At 40.2% G+C, this 20,969-nt stretch overlaps 1 protein-coding gene across 1 annotated transcript in view; it reads left to right on the top strand.

Moving 5' to 3' along the window:
* Positions 1-291: 291 nt before the first annotated feature.
* kcnb1 (potassium voltage-gated channel, Shab-related subfamily, member 1) overlaps positions 292-20,969 on the top strand; it is a gene marked incomplete at both ends in the record, with an annotated part of 94,658 nt that continues 73,980 nt past the window's right edge. The window contains 2 exons of the mRNA XM_080423628.1: positions 292-516; positions 1,072-1,425. Coding sequence (XP_080279754.1) covers positions 292-516; positions 1,072-1,425 — 579 coding nt within the window. The remainder of the gene's footprint in view (positions 517-1,071; positions 1,426-20,969) is intronic.

Raw genomic sequence — 20,969 nt, 5'->3', positions numbered from 1 at the left:
TAATGACTACTTTTACCATGTACTATTTTGACGCCAATACTTTTACTTAAGTAACATTTTGAATAATGTGGGCCTTTTTTCTTGAAGTATTTGCACATTGTGGTATTTCTACTCTAACTTCTTCCCATTGGAGAACATGAGTTGTGCTTCACATAACACAACTACCCATTCCTTTCTTTTTGTTGTGTCTTTTCCAAACCACCAGAAACAACAATGAAAGCAAACCCAAGCGACCACAGGAGCCCATAGCCTTCCTGCTGTGCCTCGCCACCCCCGATCTTCATCCAAACCATGGAGAACACTTCAGCAGACCTCACCAACAAGGCCGGCTCCCGCTCCACGGCCTCGCTTCCCCCTGAGCCGCTGGACATCCTCCGCAGCAAGTCGTGCTTCCGCCGGGTGAGGCTGAACGTCGGCGGCCTCCCGCACGAGGTCCTATGGCGCACGCTGGACCGCCTGCCGCGCACGCGCCTGGGCAAGCTGCGGGACTGCAACACGCACGAGTCGCTGATGGAGGTCTGCGCAGTGTTGATTTCGTCGACTAAAAACTATGACGAAAAATGTTCGTCGACTACCTTTTTTCACTGACAAAAACGAAATAAAATGTAAATAAAAACTAAGCTACGATGACTAAAACTAAGACTAAATATACTGACAATTTCGGCAACAAATAAAAACTAGACTAAATTGTTAGTGAGGGACGAGTGGAGAAGAGATCCAGTACAACTAAAAGACAAGTAATTTTATGTTTGGTTGCGCTCGGGTGTTGCGCTCTGAAAATAGCCGATCTACAAGCTCACAACGCGTCGCGCTGCGACGCGTTGTGAGCTTGTAGATCGGTTATTTTCAGCATGCAACCAAGTGTAAAATCTGCCATTACGACGCCATCAAGGCACCGCCAAAATACAGTTTTAGTCGACTATAATCTTATGATATTTAGTCGACTAAAACTAGACTAACAGTAAAACATTTCAGATGACTAAATTATGACTTAAAACTAAATGGAATTTGATTCAAAAGACTACGACTAAAACTGAATCAAAATGTGCTGTGTCAAAATCAACACTATAGGTTTGCGACGACTACGCCCTGGAGGAGAACGAGTACTTCTTCGACCGGCACCCGGGCGCCTTCACGTCCATCCTGAACTTCTACCGCACGGGCAAGCTGCACATGATGGAGGAGATGTGTGCGCTGTCCTTCAGCCAGGAGCTGGACTACTGGGGCATCGACGAGATCTACCTGGAGTCCTGCTGCCAGGCCCGCTACCACCAGAAGAAGGAGCAGATGAACGAGGAGCTGAAGCGGGAGGCGGACAACATGAAGGACTGCGAGGGCGAGCAGTTTGACAACACCTGCTGTAGCGAGAAGCGGCAGAAGCTCTGGGACTTGCTGGAGAAGCCGAGCTCCTCGGTGGCGGCAAAGGTAATTGCTTTGTGTGTGGCATGTGTGTGTGCGCACACACACACACACACACACACACACACACACACACACACACACACACACACACACACACACACACACACACACACACACACACACACACACACACACACACACACACACACACACACACACACACACACACACACACACACACACACACACACACACAATTGCTTTGTTTTCCTTTCAAAATGCATACATTGTTACATTGACCCATGGGTCTATTTCATCAGCCAGTAAATTTTTATGTTTTATGAAAAACATCTTCAGTTTAATCAAAACAATTGGTATACAGTAGGAACAGCCAGAACATTACACCCAAACCACACAGGGCCGTTCCCTCTGTGCAGACAGGGGAAAAAAAGATGGTTCTTTAAAAGACAAGGCTATATGGTTCCACGAGAAAATACCAACGAAACCTATCACCTACGAAAGAACCATTTCATTTACTTCCTTACCTATCCTCTTGGTCCAGGTTGTTGGGGCATAAGGTCTCAATCACACACTGCCACTGAACACTGTCCTGTGCTTTGGCCTGTGCTTCGTCCCAGGAAAGACCGGTGGTGGAAAAAGTACTCATGTTTTACTTAAGTAAAAGTGTCAATACTGCAATGTAGAAGTACTCTGTTATGAAAAGTCCGTAATGAAAAATTGTGAGGTACTTTTCACTGGAGTATTACCAATTGTCTATACTTTTACATCTACTCCACTACATCTCAGAGGCAAATATTGTACTTTTACTCCACTACAATTATCCAGTTGCTAGTTACTGTACTAGATATACATTATTACATTATAAAACATGCATTAACCACTTTAGCCCTATTTTATACCTGGGCTATTTTCAAATACAAGCTCACAACGTTGTGAGCTTGTAGATCTGCTATTTTCAAACATTTTAGTACTTTTACTTTTGGTACTTTAAGTACATTTTGATACCAATACTTTTGTACTTTTACTCAAGTCAATTTTGAATTCCGGACTTTTACTTGTAACAGAGTACTTCTACGTTGCAGTATTGATACTTTTGCTTAAGTAAAACCTTTGAGTACTTTTTCCACCGCTGCTTATCATCAAATCAGCTGTTTCCAAGGAGGACGATGTCCTCAGGCCTTGGAAAAGATTGATGTCATAGTGTGTGTCCCTGTGGTGTGGCTGACGGTGTGACACATTATGGGATGTGAAGGGGAACGTGAGACCGTGAGCGTAGTGAGGATCCAGTTGCAGCATGTCTGCAGCGGCCCGGGGATGCCAGGTTTCTGGATACGATGCTTGTCCCGGTTTTGGAGTATCCTAGAGTGGGACACAAACTTTTTAGCTTAAGACCCAAAAGAGAAATTAGATGTTTGCCCGGGACCCAAACTAGTGAAAATAGCAGCTTTTGCAGGTTTTGTAGTGGTGGGAATTATTGTTCATGTCAGTGTTCGAATCATTTCGTTCTTGTTCACTAAAAAGATTAGTTCTTATGATTTGTTCATCGTTCAGCGCTTCTGGTTCCGTCGTCCTCCTCTCACGTAGTTCAGTCCAATGACGACAGAGGAGCGTCTCTCTTCAGCCAGTCAAAATGTTGCATTTTGCCACGGACTAGACTGAACCCCGGAGTCACCAGGCTTTCCACATCGAGGGAAATGAACGACTCGAGGAACGATAACATTTGAGGAAGTGACCGAGATCGTTCTCTTCACACAAAACAAATCGTTCATGAACTTCACAACACTACAGTGTAGGCTGGTGTACCAGAGATGTTTTTTAAAAAAATCTAATCGGGGTCTGTGGCCAAATCCATTGGTTCTCCACCTTTTCAGGCCGCGACCCCCAAAATAATCATTTTTAACCGGGTGAGTTGAGGCATTACATTTCGTTTGACTCGGTTCCACAGATAAATATTATTTTATAGCTTGTAGATCGTATATCAGATTATTTTTTTTGCCTCTTTCTTATTTGACAATTTGGCCAATGTTTGACCAATCTTTCTAGTGTAGTTTGTTGATTACTTTTGATGCAGTAATGGTCTTTTTTTTGTTTGTATTAAAACGGTCTTAAAATTTCTTACATTGTCACTTCACTGTCATCTGGGTACAACCCCCAAAATCACCCACAGATTGAGAATCCCTGGCCTAATCAACCTGGGGATTATTGAAATGAAAAAAGCTTGCAAAAACAATGTTCTATAATGCAATTGGACCAGAGCTAATATTGGTCTAAAGCTCTAGTTAAAATCCCATCTTTTCACTCCCTGGGCTGAATGTGCAGATACATATCTGTATATCCATATCCAGATATATATTCAGCGCTCTTTCATCAGGGAGACATGAGCTCCTTTGATCGCTCTCATCTGGACCGGACCGGAGGGATCAAAGTGAACGCTGTCCCCCGCTTCCCCCCCACAACACACGCACGGCTAATAGCATTTCACAGGGAACACAGTGCCTGGTTTGCCTGGCGGCCATCATCCTTACATACTGCAGGACACGGCTTTTCAAAGAGGGAGCCGCGCCATGGGGGGCAAATTGGAAAGGAGGGAGAAAAGAAAAAGGGGGGAAAAAATACGTTTTGTAGACATATCGCTGCTGTTGGGATGGAAACCTTGCATGTCCGAAACTGTCACTTTTCAGGACTCAAATGCAAAAATAGCCGATCTACAACCTGTAGATCAGCTATTTTTGCTACTTCTGTGTGACCGTAGTACCGGCGTCGGCAACCTTTTTGACATGAAGTGCCATGTTTTCATTTTCTAGACAACATTAAGTTGAATTATGACACCACATCAAAAATGTAAATTTTCAACTGATTTTGATTGTCGATATAAAGAGAAACCTTTTTCTTCTTCATAAATATATATCAGGAGGTAATAATCATTAGGCTCAGAGCAATAACCCCACCTAATCTCCCAGAGTTTGAATGAATGTAGAATTATGTGCATGATGAACTTCATTTAACTGACTAAACTTTTTTTTGAATATTTAATTTTAAAAGAAAAATCCTCTCTCTCACACTTATGCCAGTGTGCCAGTGATCACCCTCCTCTATGCCAATGTTGGCACCTGTGTCTAAGGTTTCCTACCTCTGCTGTAGTATGACAAACTAGGGTATAAATGTATATATATATATATATATATATATATATATATATATATATATATATATATATATATATATATATATATATATATATATATATATATATATATATATATATATATATATATACTGTATAAGTAAAGGTATCTGCCCGGCAGCAACGATAATTATATATATATAGAATTTCACTTTCAGCCAATTATTTTTCCCCTTTTTCATCCATTTAAGTCATCGTGTCAATTAATTCCTCCCGCTGCTTGTCACTGCTGTTGCACCCTACTGGCTCACCTGCCAGTGAGGACATCGCGCCTCCGTTCTCCTCCTTCTCCCACTCAACAGTCTACAGCTTGGTAGCCCAGGTGGAACCAGTCTCTCAATCAGGGCCACACAGAGGGGGGAGGGGGTGAGCAGGAGCAGAGTCACAACAGGGCAAAGACAGGGGCAGGGCGTCTAGAACAGGGTAGATCGTGACATAAGCATGCTTCGATTATTTTGATTCATATTAGGACACATTTGCTCGACTGTAAAGACGAAACGGAAGCGAGCCGCGATGTAAAGTAACTAAGTACATTTACTCAAGTACTGTACTTAAGTACAATTGTGAGGTACTTTTACTTTACTGGAGAATTTCCAATTGTCAGTACTTTTACTTCTACTCCACTACATCTCAGAGGCAAATATTGTACTTTTACTCCACTACAATTATTTGAAAACTTTAGTTACTAGTTACTTTGCAGATACAAATTATTACATTATAAAACATACATTAACCACTTTAGCCATATTTTATACCTAGGCTATTAGAAAATAGACCATCCACAAGCTCACAACGCGTTGTGAGCTTGTAGATCTGCTGTAAATTTAGAATTCCTGACTTTCACTTGTAATACGAGTACTTCTATATTGCAGTATTGATACTTTTACTTAAGTAAAACATTTGAGTACTTTTTCCACCACTGCTCTGATCATTTTCAAAGCCTCCGTTGCTCCAGACTGTACGGCGGAAGCGTTTGAAAATCGTGGGAGGCAACAGTCTGGCTTGCGAGATTACTATTTGGGTGGCGCTTATTGGCATAGAAACATTCGGGAACCCCTGGCATGGGAAATGGAAATGAAAGTATTAATGGTTTGTGCCGGGTGACGGCTTAGCCGTGTGAGCGCTGTCAGTACTTGGAGAACTGACTGAGACGAGTGGGCCTCGAGTCTGTCAGTGGAAATGACTTTTTCATGGGGATCACGGGGATGTAAAATCAATGTTTATTGTGTTGTAGTTTAAGATAATGCTGTATAGCCTCCCGTACAGAGGAGGAGACGACTGCACTGAGTGCTTCTCATATTCTGCGGTCTCCATTATCATACCCAGAGTCCACAGTCTATCAAAGAGTTGGAGAAAGTTGGGGTTTTGTTGAGTTGTAAACCACATAACCCCTACTTAGTTGACCGAGGTCTCCCTGGACTAGTTTTCCCCCTAATTTTTTTTTTGGAGCAAATCTCAAAACACCAGATCTACAAGCTCACAACGTGTCGCATAGCAACGTGTCGTGAGCTTGTCGTTCTGGTGTTTTCGGTGAATGCTCGCCTACTATGACAAGCCCACAATAGGGTCGGTGTAGGGTTCATGTGATTCACCAAATTCATTGATAACTGTCATCGAAGATGACTCATGGATTAGTCACAGTGGCAGAGGACATTGTTACCCTCAAAACACATCGCTGCTGTCCAAAACTGTCCCTTTTTTATTATTAATACTTTAAGCCATTAAGACCTGAGGCCGATTCTACAAAATGTCTTCTAAATCCTGACTGTTTTTTGAAAAATCTTATTTTACTACTGTATGACAGTGGTTCTCAAACTATTTCATGTCAAGGACCCCAAAATGTATATGTATTTGGCCACGGACCCCCATCTCAAAATATGTTGTTCCAGGGACCCCCAGAAGAAAAGATTTGAGTTACAAATGTTCGCTTGAAAAAATATATATTCAAAGATTCGCACAAATTTTCACGATTTTTCAAAATTAGCAGATCTACAAGCTCGTAGCGCGGCACTCGGTGCCGCGCTATGAGCTTGTATATCTGCTATTTTTGAATAGCCAAAGTGTAAAATAATGCTTTTTAGCTCAAATTATTAAAAAAAAACATGGAGATACGTGGAGGTTTCTGCCCGACAGCAACGATAAGACCCAAGCTATATAGCTTTGCGATTTCAAATTGAAGCATTTAACGGAACGCTCTTATCCAGAGCCACTTACAAAGTTTACTGTGGGTCAGAGAAAATGGCATGAACCCAACAGCAAGGTAAATGGATGAAGCAAGTGGAGTGCAAAGACGGCAATTACACTAAGTGCTATGAAGTAACTATAGGATACCAGGTGAACATCCAACCTAGCATCGGTCTAAGCAACATGCTATCTAAATGACATTCTTAACCCCATTCACTCCGGAAACGCATCTGTGTCATTTTAGATTTGAGCTATAAACCATTATATTTATACTTTGGCTATTGAAAAATAGCAGATCTACAAGCTCATAGCCGCGCTACGAGCTTGTAGATCTGCTTTTTTTAAATTTTTATCTTGAACATTTCTGCAAATCTTTTAATACATATATATTTTTTGAAACAACATTTTCGACTCAAGTCTTTGCATCTGGGGGGTCCCTGGAACAACATATATTGATGGGGATCGGCGGCCAAAAACATATTTTTTTCCCCTTGACTAGGAAAATTTTGAACACCACTGATATAGCAACAATAGTCTTTCAAAAAAAATTAAGACATTTGTTGAGATAAATTGATAAAAATGTTCACTTTAAAAATACATATATTCAAAGATTTGCGCAAAATGTTCACGATTTCTCAAAAATAGCAGATCTACAAGCTCATAGCAGAAGGAGCGAGTGCATTCTCTGGCAGCGGCAGCAGCCACGGCGTCGCTGGTAACTGCCGACAACAGCCGCGGCAATGTTTCCTCTGCCGCGGCAGTGTCTCCTAATCCGCGGTATCTGCTATTTTTGAATAGCCCAAAGAAATCTAAAAAGACAGAGATGCGTTCCCGGATTGAGCGGGGTTAACATTTGTGACCAAGAAAGCAGTAGCTGATACGTCTTAAGATAACAGATGTGAACAAGTAACCAACATTCATTTGCAAAGAGTGACTATAAGCTACTACTCTGTATCAAAAAAACAGGCAACAAGAAGTGATACAAAGAACGGAGATAAGGCAGGGGGTGAGGTGGAGTCTGGAGACGTGAGGTTTTTTTTTTGGCTCTGGTGGAAAAAAAGTTTGAGTGAGTCTGCAGTTAACAGTTCAGTTCAGGGGAATTTATTCCACAGCTGCGGAGCCAGAAGAGTCTAGACTATAGGATGCTTGGAGCGTTGGCCAGGGCCTTGTAGAGAAACGGGGACAGATGTCCTGTGTTAGATGATCTAAGTACGTGAGAAGGGGTGTGTGCGTGTGTGTGTGTGTGTGTGTGTGTGTGTGTGTGTGTGTGTGTGTGTGTGTGTGTGTGTGTGTGTGTGTGTGTGTGTGTGTGTGTGTGTGCGTGCGTGCGTGCGGCGTGCGTGCGTGCGTGCGTGCGTGCGTGCGTGCGTGCGTGCGTTCAAGTCTAAAGCAGAAGCTTTGCAGATTCGTTTTTTTTTCTTCCTTATCAATGCTCAACGCCCGCCCCCGCAACAACATAACCTTTTTATATGTCTGTTGATTTTACAATTACAGCCCTACAGGGGAAATTCTCTATCAACCTCTGGGCTTCTAAACTTGTCCTGTAGGGTTATATATAGAATTGGATGCAGGCAGCCATGAAGGGAGCACAGAAGGCCGACAGGTGAAGATGTAGGGGGGGTTGAAGACCAGGTGCGCCGTAGTCTCGCTTTGCCAGATCAGTGGATGTCTCCGCCCATCTCCGAGATCTCTGAAAGACTCTGCGTACTGCGGTATTCTGGATCAGTTGTAGGGGTTTGAGTGAGCATGCTGGAAGACCAGCGAGGAGGGAGTTGCAATAAGCCCACATATCTGGAGGTCTGGATAAGCAGATGGGCTGATTCCTTGGTGAGGAATAAGGGTCTGATCCCATTTACATTTTGATACCAATAATTTTACTCATTTTTACATTTTGAATTCCGGAGTTTTACTTGTAACTTGTAGTACTTCTACATTGCAGTATTGACTTAAGTAAAACATTTGAGTACTTTTTCCACCACTGCCCAGATGTCGTATATGTTGAAAACCTCCTACTGGATCGAGTGATCACTGCAACATGTGCCCGATCCCTACAATAGGCTCTATGCACAGCCAATATTGGAAAGAAATTGGGCCTCTTCCTTAATTCCTTCACAGGTGTTACCAATGATACTAATGAAGGCTCTGTTCCATTCTGGTTAAACAGAGTCAGGGTCATGTTGGCTCACAGGAAACCCTCTGCTACACCAGTGGGTCTCAAAGTGTGGTCCAGGGACCCTCATGGTTCATTGAGGGTGTTCCAAATGGCCCCTTGCTGGTGTGTAACTCTTGAGAGTGTACAAATGGAACCAAATGGACCTGTAAGGGTCCATTTGGTTCCATTTGTACACTCTCAGAGTTATGGGGGTCCTTGAAATTTAAAAGTTTGAGAACCACTGTGCTACACTAAATGGAACAGAGCCTTCATTAGTATCATTGGTAACACCTGTTAATGAAGTAAGGAAGGGGCCCAATTTCTTTCCAATATGGCTACTGTGTATCGAGTCTATAACAATCTCTGCAATGATGCTTTTAGCGATATTGGCAATTAGGGAGGGGTCCGAATGACCCATTATTGGATTATTTGTGAGGGTCAAAGCCAGCCTGCTTAATTGTTGTCGGCCGTATTGAATTTCTTCTGAAAGACGAGCTTTAATTGTAAGCGACTTTACAAAATGCATGCATCAGTATTGGCGACATGGCTAATAATGGGTGTGTTGTTATGAAAAACGAATTGAAGAGATTTATTTTGTGTTTAAGATCGCTGCCCTCGCAAATGTCAGGACCAGCAGGCGGCAAGGATCCGGTTCTGAAAATGAAGCCAGTGAGGAAGTCATTAAAACGCTGCACTTCTCGTTAATGGCCTAGAAGGTGTCGCTACTGTATTTCCACTCCTGCTGGTTGCAGAAGAATTAACACTCCAGTGAATGGTTTTATTAACGTAGGAAAAAAAAATCATAATTACTCAATGCTCTAGACCCATTGTTGACCTGTCTGTCCAGTATAAAATGCTGGATGAGTGAGAACTTTCTTAAGCTAAACGAGGATAAAACAGAAGTTCTCATAATTGGCTCCAGTGAGCAGAGAGAATCAATAATAAGTAGACTTGGTAACCTGGCTGTAGAAAGTAACACCACAGTAAAGAACCTGGGGGTTATTATTGATTCTGAATTGAATTTTAATTCACACATTAATCATGTCACCAAGATTGCTTTCTTTCATCTTAGAAATATTGCGCGAATTAGAGACTATCTGTCGTTAGACGATGCAAAAACGTTGATCCACGCTTTTGTTTTCTCTCGGCTTGATTACTGCAACGCACTCTACTCTGGCCTGCCAAAGAAAACAACTGACAGATTACAACTTGTTCAAAATGCGGCAGCCAGAATTTTAACTAAAACTAGGATGAGAGAACATATCACTCCAGTTCTAGCTTCACTACACTGGCTCCCGGTTGTTTTTAGGATTGATTTGAAAATTATTTTAATAGTTTATAAAGCTCTAAATGGTCTGGCACCTTCCTACCTCTCTGACTGCCTAGAGAGAGGTATGTTCCAAACCGGGCCCTCAGGTCTTCTTCGAGGTGCCTACAATGACATAAAAAATACGGTGAAGCAGCATTCTGCTTTTACGGACCGACAGTGTGGAATAAACTCCCATTACACCTAAGACAGGCAGCCTCTGTCGATAGCTTTAAAGCACAGCTCAAGACCTATTTCTTCACTCTTGCTTTTAGCTGATTCTTTGGTTGATTTTTAATTCCTCACTGTATTGCCTATTTTAATGTTGTTTTATGCTTTTATTTTATTTTTGTTTGCTTTATTGTTAAATTGGTTGTAACTGTAATTGCATTCTTGCTCTGTAAAGCACTTTGAGCTGCATTTCATGTCATGAAAGGTGCTATACAAATAAAGTTTATTATTATTAATGGTATCAATCGCTAGTTTAAAGACTTTCAATTAAAGAATTTCAATTACTATGACATGCGTTTTTGTAAATCATGGTCCCATTAATTAAGAAAATTAAGTATTATGCTTCTAAGGCTTCTACTGAGTGAAGAACCACCCTTTGTTGCCCTTCCAGCCAATAGGCTCTATGCACAGCAGCCATATTGGAAAGAAATTGGGCCTCTTCCTTACTTCCTTCACATGTGTTACCAATGATACTAATGAAGGCTCTGTTCCATTCTGGTTAAACAGAGTCAGGGTCATGTTGGCTCACAGGAAACCCTCTGCTACACCAGTGGGTCTCAAAGTGTGGTCCAGGGACCCTCATGGTTCATTGAGGGTGTTCCAAATGGCCCCTTGCTGGTGTGTAACTCTTGAGAGTGTACAAATGGAACCAAATGGACCTGTAAGGGTCCATTTGGTTCCATTTGTACACTCTCAGAGTTATGGGGGTCCTTGAAATTTAAAAGTTTGAGAACCACTGTGCTACACTAAATGGAACAGAGCCTTCATTAGTATCATTGGTAACACCTGTTAATGAAGTAAGGAAGGGGCCCAATTTCTTTCCAATATGGCTACTGTGTATCGAGTCTATAACAATCTCTGCAATGATGCTTTTAGCGATATTGGCAATTAGGGAGGGGTCCGAATGACCCATTATTGGATTATTTGTGAGGGTCAAAGCCAGCCTGCTTAATTGTTGTCGGCCGTATTGAATTTCTTCTGAAAGACGAGCTTTAATTGTAAGCGACTTTACAAAATGCATGCATCAGTATTGGCGACATGGCTAATAATGGGTGTGTTGTTATGAAAAACGAATTGAAGAGATTTATTTTGTGTTTAAGATCGCTGCCCTCGCAAATGTCAGGACCAGCAGGCGGCAAGGATCCGGTTCTGAAAATGAAGCCAGTGAGGAAGTCATTAAAACGCTGCACTTCTCGTTAATGGCCTAGAAGGTGTCGCTACTGTATTTCCACTCCTGCTGGTTGCAGAAGAATTAACACTCCAGTGAATGGTTTTATTAACGTAGGAAAAAAAAATCATAATTACTCAATGCTCTAGACCCATTGTTGACCTGTCTGTCCAGTATAAAATGCTGGATGAGTGAGAACTTTCTTAAGCTAAACGAGGATAAAACAGAAGTTCTCATAATTGGCTCCAGTGAGCAGAGAGAATCAATAATAAGTAGACTTGGTAACCTGGCTGTAGAAAGTAACACCACAGTAAAGAACCTGGGGGTTATTATTGATTCTGAATTGAATTTTAATTCACACATTAATCATGTCACCAAGATTGCTTTCTTTCATCTTAGAAATATTGCGCGAATTAGAGACTATCTGTCGTTAGACGATGCAAAAACGTTGATCCACGCTTTTGTTTTCTCTCGGCTTGATTACTGCAACGCACTCTACTCTGGCCTGCCAAAGAAAACAACTGACAGATTACAACTTGTTCAAAATGCGGCAGCCAGAATTTTAACTAAAACTAGGATGAGAGAACATATCACTCCAGTTCTAGCTTCACTACACTGGCTCCCGGTTGTTTTTAGGATTGATTTGAAAATTATTTTAATAGTTTATAAAGCTCTAAATGGTCTGGCACCTTCCTACCTCTCTGACTGCCTAGAGAGAGGTATGTTCCAAACCGGGCCCTCAGGTCTTCTTCGAGGTGCCTACAATGACATAAAAAATACGGTGAAGCAGCATTCTGCTTTTACGGACCGACAGTGTGGAATAAACTCCCATTACACCTAAGACAGGCAGCCTCTGTCGATAGCTTTAAAGCACAGCTCAAGACCTATTTCTTCACTCTTGCTTTTAGCTGATTCTTTGGTTGATTTTTAATTCCTCACTGTATTGCCTATTTTAATGTTGTTTTATGCTTTTATTTTATTTTTGTTTGCTTTATTGTTAAATTGGTTGTAACTGTAATTGCATTCTTGCTCTGTAAAGCACTTTGAGCTGCATTTCATGTCATGAAAGGTGCTATACAAATAAAGTTTATTATTATTAATGGTATCAATCGCTAGTTTAAAGACTTTCAATTAAAGAATTTCAATTACTATGACATGCGTTTTTGTAAATCATGGTCCCATTAATTAAGAAAATTAAGTATTATGCTTCTAAGGCTTCTACTGAGTGAAGAACCACCCTTTGTTGCCCTTCCAGCCAATAGGCTCTATGCACAGCAGCCATATTGGAAAGAAATTGGGCCTCTTCCTTACTTCCTTCACATGTGTTACCAATGATACTAATGACGGCTCTGTTCCATTTTTGTAGCACAGTGGTTCTCAAACCTTTTAATTTCAAGGACTCCCATAACCCTGAGAGCGTACAAATGGAACCAAATGGACCCTTACAGGTCCATTTGGTTCCATTTGTACGCTCTCAGAGTTACACACCCCTAAGGGGCCATTTGAAACTCCCTCAAGTAACCATGAGGGTCCCTGGACCACACTTTAAGACCCATAGTGTAGCAGAGTGTTTCCAGTGAGCCAACATGCACAATATCAGCACCCTGACTCTGTTTGACCAGAATGGAGCAGAGCCTTCATTAGAATCATTGGTAACACCTGTGAAGGAAGTAAGAAGAGGCCCAATTTCTTTCCAATATGTCTGCTGTGCATAGAGCCTATAGCATCCGTTTCTGGTTGCTTTACGGGACCGGAAATTCCAAGATGGCGGATTTGAATTCGCTGAAATAGTGGCTTCAAAACGGGTCTGTAGAAACCGATAGGTGACGTCACGGCTCACTTACTCCATATCTTTTTACAGTCTATGGTCAGGACACATCGAATAACCAATGATTCGTTCCTATATCAGGCTATACCACCCAATGATTAGGCCTATTCGACCATGAAAAGCCCGGAGCTGTGCATGTGTACACTGTGAGTGCTCATCACTTCTTTCATTAGCACCATTACGAGGGTTGTAAAAAAGGCTTTGTGCACCACTGGCAGGAAAACACAGCAACCTCCTTACAACAAGTGGCCGAGTTGATCAATTCCTAATTAGCTTAAAAGCTCCACGTCGTTGATAGCTCACCACAGACCCATACAGTGGTGTAAAGTAACTAAGTACATTTACTCAAGTACTGTACTTATTATGTACAATTCTGAGGTTTCCAAAAGTGAGGTTTGGAAATTTGTACAATTACTTGAAATTTGTACAATTATCCTGCGCTGTGATTGGCCAAAAAGTACCCCGCCTAACCCTGCACCGTGATTGGCCAATCACAGTCTATTCAGGACTGTGATTGGCCAGTGTCACATGACACATGTGCATAGCCCTATATAAGAAACCATAACTTGAAAAAAAACATAAATTGGTTTTTTTCAAGTTATGGTTTTGTCCATCATAAAGAGTGTTTCAATAAATGTATTTATTTTTTGTACATGATTGGTTGACTCCATTCAGTATTGTGATTAGCTAGCAAGACACCGCCCACTTCACACAGGGTGTGATTTTTTTGTATATATTTTTAAATTTTCATGCTATTTTTGGGCGGTGAAACCGCCCCTATAAGTGAGGTTTGGAAATTTGTACAATTATTTACTTTAGTGGAGTATTTCCAATTTTCAGTACTTTTACTTCTACTCCACTGCATCTCAGAGGCAAATATTGTACTTTTACTCCACTACAATTATTTGACAACTTTACTAGTTACTTTGTAGATTTAGATTATTACTACAAAACATTCATTAACCACTTCAGCCCTATATACATTTCGGTCATTTGAAAATAGCCGATCTACAAGCTCACAATGCGTCGCGAGCTTGTAGATCGTCTATTTTCAAAAGATTTGTATACATTTGAAAACTTGTGAAATGGGACATTCTGCATAATGAGTACTTTCTATTTTTGGTACTTTAAGTACATTTTGATGACAATACTTTTGTACTTTTACTCAAGTACATTTTGAATTCCAGACTTTTACTTGGTATTTCTACATTGCAGTCTTAAGTAAAACATCCGAGCACTTTTTCCACCACTGGACCCAAACTACGAAAAAGCATTGATATGCCCAACACTCCTGTCGTACGACGGTGGGCTCGCGCATAAAAAAATTGCCGATCTGCAAGCTCAGGGCGCGTCGCACCGCTATTGTGGGCCTACAGTGACGCATTGGCCTCAGCTCGTGTGTTTCATACATGCAGGCTGTGGGTTTGTTTACTGTCACTGGCGCGTCCTCAACCGCAGGCTGGCCCAGTGTTTGCTCAGTGCGCTGGCTGCTGTCCCCCCTCCCCCCCCACCCGTCCCCCCTCCTCTTTCCAAGACAAGTGGGATTCATTGGATGTGTAACAGTGCATAAGCAGATGGTCACTGGTAGAGACAGAATGACTAACAAAACAAGCACAAGGTATACTGGTGCCAGACCATAAATCTGCAATAGTATAATTAATCTTTAGAAAGGCTGATCACAGTGGGTTAGAATGATGTCTGTCTCTCTGAGTGAGTGAGTGAGTGAGTGAGTGAGTGAGTGAGTGAGTGAGTGTGTGTCTGTGTGTGTGTCTGAGTGCTAACTTAAAGCTCCTGTACAATCCAGGTCTTATTTGAAGGAGTAAAACATTATTTTAAGTAATAACATCTCAGATCAAGGTATTGCATGCCATAGTAATCTGATGTATTGTTGTTTCAGGCTCTGATGAAAGCATAACGCCCAAACGCATCAGAAATAAAGACAATGGTATTACTAAACTGACTGGCAGTGTCTTGCAAACCCTTATTTTGGAGTGCCGCTTCCTCCCACCTCGGCGGATTATTTCATATCATTTTAGTAATGTTTTAGTAACGAGTGTCTTGATTTAACCACTTAAAGCCCATTTGGTTGAGTGGAGTCCCACAGGGCTCTATGCTAGAGTCTTTTCAGTTTTCTGTTATTGTGGGGAAAGCTTTAGCTGAAAATAGCATATCGACAAGCTCACGACACGACGCGTCTCGTTGTGAGCTTGTCGATATGCTATTGTCAGCAAAAGCTTTCCCCACAATACGGATTAAGCGGATAACTAAATGTTCTAGTTATAGTGCGGTTGTTATAGATAGCTAATCTGTTTACTGGGTAACAATATATTCAGACATCAGGATACCTACCGTATTAGAGTATGAGACCAGTGGACCAGATGGATAGATAGTCTTTAGCTATTTATTTATGGCAGTACAGTACAGGGAAATGGCAGTGATGGAGGTGATGATGATGAAACATGTGATGAAACAGTTGATGATTTATGGCTGTAATGAAACAAAGGAAACCACAATCAACTTAAAGGTAGGGTAAGTGATATTTTTGGGTTAAAACAAAAAGTATTTTGTTAAAAGGTTAAAGCACTATATTCTGATAGTAATCATTGCTATAGAGTGTTTGTTCAGTAACAGGAGTCTCCCCGTCTCTCCAGCTCTTTAATAAACAGAAAATACATTTTCCGGTAGGTGTCAAAATCTCAGCCAATCAGGAGAAAGTACCCATTTTTAAGCTTAATTTTTATAGTGTTCCAGTTCCAATTTTCCCTGCTCATTTCTTAGTGTCATCACTTCCAATTTCACTTGTTTAATCTATATCCTGATTGAGTTCTCTATCCTGATTGGATGAAATTGGAAATGAAACTGAAACTGAAACGAAAATGCATTTTCTGTTTTATAAAGAGCTGGAGAGACAAGGAGACTCCTTTTACTGAACAAACACTCTATAACAATGAGTACTATCAGAATATAGAGATATTTAAAACTTATTTTAACCAAAGAAAATCACTTACCCTACCTTCAACTTAAGTACATATATAACGAAAAGGAAAAGGAAAACAGAACTAAAACCAAGGATACTTACTCAATAATGCGTCAAAATAGGAACACAGGAAAATGGAACACAGGAACTGAACACAAACTAAACTGCATGCCTCTCAAACACACACAGAAGTAGCTGCCTATTAACTGCAATTGGGTGCAGGTGGTGTTAATCGAAATCAGCACAGGTGTGTAGAGTCAATACTCAGTCCAGAGCTCCTCCCACCTGGGATTGAGCTGGAGGGGATTTTCTACAGAGGTCAGCGTTGCAATCACCTCTCTCCGTCGGGGGTTAGGGTTAAGAAAGAGCAGCGGGAAACAGCGGACATAAATCCAACGGACGTTGTCGCTTTAAATCAACACTCGATATTTTACAATGCAGGCATTGTAACCATGGTCCATGTTTCCATTCAGAGTTAAATTAGCAGCCAGGATTTGAACAGAGAGGCGGTGCTGTCTATGTTCTCTCTCTCTCTCTCTCTCTCTCTCTCTCTCTCTCTCTCTCTCTCTCTCTCTCTCTCCCTCGCTCCCTCTCCCTTCACCCTCTCGCTGGGCTCTCTTATCTTTGCCCGCTTGCGCTGCTTCTCCAGGCACCTCCACTATATACCTCCAACTAAATGTCAGGGAAATGTCACATTCATTATTCTACCAAGGAAGTCTCCAGGCCCCCAATTTGAGGCATCCCAGTCTCAGCTGTGTTCACATTCTCCACGAGCCACACGGCGCATACGCATAGTCTGTCTCCCCTCACATGCTCACAATCACATTAATGTGTCCATGAGCTCACCGTACAATGAGATCTGTGTCAGACCACTGGCACAGCAGCATGTTGTCGCTGTCGGGCAGAAACCTTTTTTTATCATATCATATCATATCATATTTCATGTTGTTTTGTTTGTTTGTTTGTTTGTTTTTTCATAAAATAATGCCCTGTGGGCAGTGGTTCTAAAACGTGTTCATTTCATAGACCCCCAAATTCATTTGTATTTGGCTGCGGACCCCTGTCTGAAAACGTTTTTTTTGCCAGGGACCACCATGCAATATTTGTGTTGTTAAAATGTTTTAAAAATATTCCACATTTGTCTGATTTTTCCAATATGTTTTGAAAATAGCAGATCTATTAAGCTCACAACGCGTTGCATTGGGCCACGTTGTGAGTAGATCGGCTATTTTCAAATAGCCGATGGACGTGTATGGAGTTACATTTGTGTCTTTATTAACCAAACAAAAGAAAAACATTTGAGAGAGAAAAAATATAAACAGAGCAAAGAATAGTTTTGAATGAAAACAAATTAAAACAGCAAGCGAAAAATATTAATTTGTAAGCAAAGGAAATTATATAAACAGAACAAAAAAATATTCTTAATTAAAACAAATTAAAAACGCAATCAAAAAAATATATTTGCAAGCAAAAAAATATAAGATTTGAAAGAAAAGAAAAAATTATTGAGAACAAAACTTTTAAAATTCAAGAGTAAAGAAATAAGGAAAAACTGTTTAAACTACATAAAACAAAATACTTAGTAAAATGTTTGGGAAATAAAATGTTTTTAATGTTTTTTTCCTCATTTGCGAATGAAAGTTGTTTTTTCTGATTGCAAAATGCCTTCTCTCTCAAAACCTATGTCTTTGGTCTCGATTTTTTTTTCTCTCTCTTGGATTTGTTTGTGTGAGGGGTTAAAGTTCAGAAGGCGGGTCCTACGCTGATAGATGTAAGACACCTCTCCATTGGTCACTTGGAATCTGAGTGACAACTCCCCCTTCCTTATGTAGCTTGTTGAATGCAGGGATGGAGGTGTGTTACGGCCAATATGTTTTTTTGATTGATTGAATTGAAAAAACTAAAAAACATGAAAGTATAGTGCAAGGTCAGCTAAGAGTATTTAAAACCCAAGAAAGATGACTTGTTTCCATTGGGGTCCTTTGTACTCAATTCATAGAGACATTTAATGACAGACAGATATACACTACTATGCAAAACATCATAAAAAACAAAAACAAAAAAAATATGTACAGTAAACAGTTTGAGTAAACAGATTGATGGAATACTTTATTAACAGTAGGATACAGAGGTACAATTGTACAATGATTGTTATAAGGATAACACAAAAAGGCTCGTTTCCATTGTGGTCCTCTGGGACTGAGGTCAGAGCTCCATTCCAGCTCTGGACGCTACACTATTCGTTACAATATTGAGCATTTTAGGCTATTAGCAATTCAGATGATTCCCTAATGTTAGGTTTCTGTTCTACTTACAGTTTGTGATCTGTATTTAAAATTGTTGTATTGTTGTTACTGTTATAGTAGGCCAGTGGTTCCCAAAGTTGGGATCGGGACCCTCAGAGGGGGTCCCCAGATTAGCTTAATGGGCAACATTGTTTTCTCTCTCAACAATAAACAAACCAACCTATACAGTATAAGTGTATACAGGGTAACACATTTCTAAAGTGACAATTTAATGACTTTTAAGACCTTTTTAAGGCATTGTGCGCTTGTAGTTCGGCTATTTTCACAATATTTATCTGTGGAACCGAGTCAAACTAAATCTAATGCCTACAATTTCAAGTGCTTGTCAGGGTGGGTGGTCCCCAGTTCAAGTATGATTATTTTGGGGGGTCCCCAGTTCAAATATGATTATTTTAGGGATTCACAGCCTGAAGCACACTATCAGACGAAACGTTTCCAAAGCAGTCTATCTGGAATGGGCCTGGCCAATAGACCAGTCACTTCAGCCTTGCCTTAATTAGAATAACGAATATAACATAAAATAATGTAGCTTTATTTTATAATTTCAAAGGGTTCCGAGGCTGTGAATCCCTAAAATAATCATATTTGAACTGGGGACCCCCCAAAATAATCATACTTGAAGTGGGGACCACCCACCCTGACCCAGGCATTAGATTTAGTTTGACTCAGTTCCACAGATAAATATTGTGAAAATAGCCGAACTTCAAGCGCACAATGCCTTAAAAATGTCTTAAAAGTCATTAAATTGTCACTTTAGAAATGTGTTACCCTGTATACACTTATACTGTATAGGTTGGTTTGTTTACTGTTGAGAGAGAAAACAATGTTGCCCATTAAGCTAATCTGGGGACCCCCTCTGAGGGTCCCGATCCCAAGTTTGGGAACCACTGGCCTACTATAACAGTAACAACAATACAACAATTTTAAATACAGATCACAAACTGTAAGTAGAACAGAAACCTAACATTAGGGAATCATCTGAATTGCTAATAGCCTAAAATGCTCAATATTGTAACGAATAGTGTAGCGTAATGGAGCTCTGACCTCAGTCCCAGAGGACCACAATGGAAACAAGCCTTTTTGTGTTATCCTTATAACAATCATTGTACAATTGTACCTCTGTATCCTACTGTTAATAAAGTATTCCATCAATCTGTTTACTCAAACTGTTTACTGTACATATTTTTTTTGTTTTTGTTTTTATGATGTTTTGCATAGTAGTGTATATCTGTCTGTCATTAAATGTCTCTATGAATTGAGTACAAAGGACCCCAATGGAAACAAGTCATCTTTCTTAGGTTTTAAATACTCTTAGCTGACCTTGCATTATACTTTCATGTTTTTTAGTTTTTTTTGCAAACTGCTAATAATAATAATAATCAAAAAACCATGCTGGCCGTAACACACCTCCATCCCTGCATTCAACAAGCTACATAAGGAAGGGGGAGCTGTCACTCAGACTCCAAGTGACCAATGGAGAGGTGTCTTACATCTATCAGCGTAGGACCCGCCTTCTGAACTTTAACCCCTCACACAAACAAATCCAAGAGAGAGAAAAAAAAAATTGAGACCAAAGACATAGGTTTTGAGAGAGAAGGCATTTTGCAATCAGAAAAAACAACTTTCATTCGCAAATGAGGAAAAAAAACATTAAAAACATTTTATTTAGCACAACACATTTTATTACCCAAACATTTTACTAAGTATTTTGTTTTATGTAGTTTAAACCGTTTTTCCTTATTTTTTTACTCTTGAATTTTAAAAGTTTTGTTCTCAATTATTTTTTATTTTCTTTCAAATCTTATATTTTTTTGCTTGCAAATATATTTTTTTGATTGCGTTTTTAATTTGTTTTAATTAAAAATATTTTTTGTTCTGTTTATATAATTTCCTTTGCTTACAAATTATTATTTTTTGCTTGCTGTTTTAATTCGTTTTCTTTCAAAACTATTCTTTGCTCTGTTTATATTTTTTCTCTCTCAAATGTTTTTCTTTTGTTTGGTTAATAAAGACACAAATGTAACTCCATAGACGTGTACATTGTTAAAGTGGTTAAACTAATGACATTTTCATGCTATATTAACTCATTTTGCTGGGGACCCCCTGAAACCCCCTCAAGGAACCTTGGAGGTCCTGCCCTATGACAGTGAGGCATGAAAGTACCTAAAATAGTTGATACAAAAACGTAAATTCAGCAAAAATATCCCAAAATAGCCACACAAAAAAAGGGAAAATAGCAGATATTCTAGC

This window comes from Gymnoscopelus braueri (genome assembly GCF_963280865.1).
Source record: "Gymnoscopelus braueri genome assembly, chromosome: 3".
Lineage (NCBI taxonomy): Eukaryota > Metazoa > Chordata > Actinopteri > Myctophiformes > Myctophidae > Gymnoscopelus > Gymnoscopelus braueri.
The sequence above is the reverse complement of the archived record's forward strand: the minus strand, read 5'-3'. Positions and strand labels throughout refer to the sequence as shown.